Genomic DNA, 1,010 nt, shown 5'->3' with positions numbered 1-1,010 from the left:
ATAAATCCCCTTTCCCATTCCCACAAGAATCAATCAATCAATCAATCAATCCCTTTTCCCACGGTGATCAATCAATCCCTTTTCCCACGGTGATCAATCAATCCCCTTTCCCATTCCCATAGGAATCAATCAATCAATCAATCGATCAATCAATCCCTTTTCCCATGGCGATCAATCACTCCCCGCCCCTGACCTTGCGCCGGGCCACGGCCTTCGAGGCTTTCCGGGTCTCGATGCGGAACGTTCGGATGATCTGGGGACAGGAAAGCGGGATTGGGGCGGGGCCGACCCGAAATCCCCAAATTCGGGGTTCCTGCAGCACCTGAGCCCCCAAAAACCCCCAAATTCGGGGTTCCTGCAGCACCTGAGCCCAAAAACCCCCAAATTCGGGGTGCAAAGGCCCCAAATTTGGGAATTCTTGCAGCATCGATCCCCAAAACCCCCAAATTCGGGGTGCAAAGGATCCAAATTTGGGAATTCTTGTAACACCTGATCCCAAAAACCCCAGATTTGGGGGTTCCTGGAGCACCTGAGCCCCAAGAAAGCCAAACTCGGGATTCAGAGGTGCCAAATTTGGGGTTCAGGTGCCAAATTTGAGGCTTCTTGAAGCACCTGAGCCCCAAAAAAAGCCAAATTTGGGGCTCAGGTGTCAAATTTGGGGCTCAGAGATGCCAAATTCAAGTAACCTAAACACCTGAGCCCCAAAAAAGCCAAATCTGGGGTTCAGAGGGGCCGAATTTGGGGGTTCCTGGAACACCTGAGCCCCAAAAAACCCCAAATTTGGGGCTCAGAGGTGCCAAATTTGGGGCTCAGGTGCCAAATTCGAGTTCCCTGGATCACCTGAGCCCCAAAAAAGCCAAATTTGGGGTTCAGAGGTGCCAATTTTGGGGCTCAGGTGCCAAATTTGAGTTCCCCAGAACACCTGAGCCCTAAAAAAGCCAAATTTGGGGTTCAGAGGAGCCAAATTTGGGGCTCAGGTGCCAAATTTGAGGCTTCTTGAAGCACCTGAA

General features: G+C 51.3%; 1 protein-coding gene across 1 annotated transcript in view; it reads right to left on the bottom strand.

Moving 5' to 3' along the window:
- Positions 1 to 1,010, bottom strand: part of EIF3G (eukaryotic translation initiation factor 3 subunit G) — a gene marked incomplete at its 3' end in the record, with an annotated part of 5,180 nt that overhangs the window by 2,107 nt on the left and 2,063 nt on the right. The window contains exon 5 of the mRNA XM_042020222.1: positions 194 to 253. Coding sequence (XP_041876156.1) covers positions 194 to 253 — 60 coding nt within the window. The remainder of the gene's footprint in view (positions 1 to 193; positions 254 to 1,010) is intronic.

This window comes from Corvus kubaryi, unplaced genomic scaffold (genome assembly GCF_017639235.1).
Source record: "Corvus kubaryi isolate FWS band 111438036 unplaced genomic scaffold, C.kubaryi_AGA036_p1.0 36909, whole genome shotgun sequence".
Classification (NCBI taxonomy): Eukaryota; Metazoa; Chordata; class Aves; order Passeriformes; family Corvidae; genus Corvus; species Corvus kubaryi.
The sequence above is the reverse complement of the archived record's forward strand: the minus strand, read 5'-3'. Positions and strand labels throughout refer to the sequence as shown.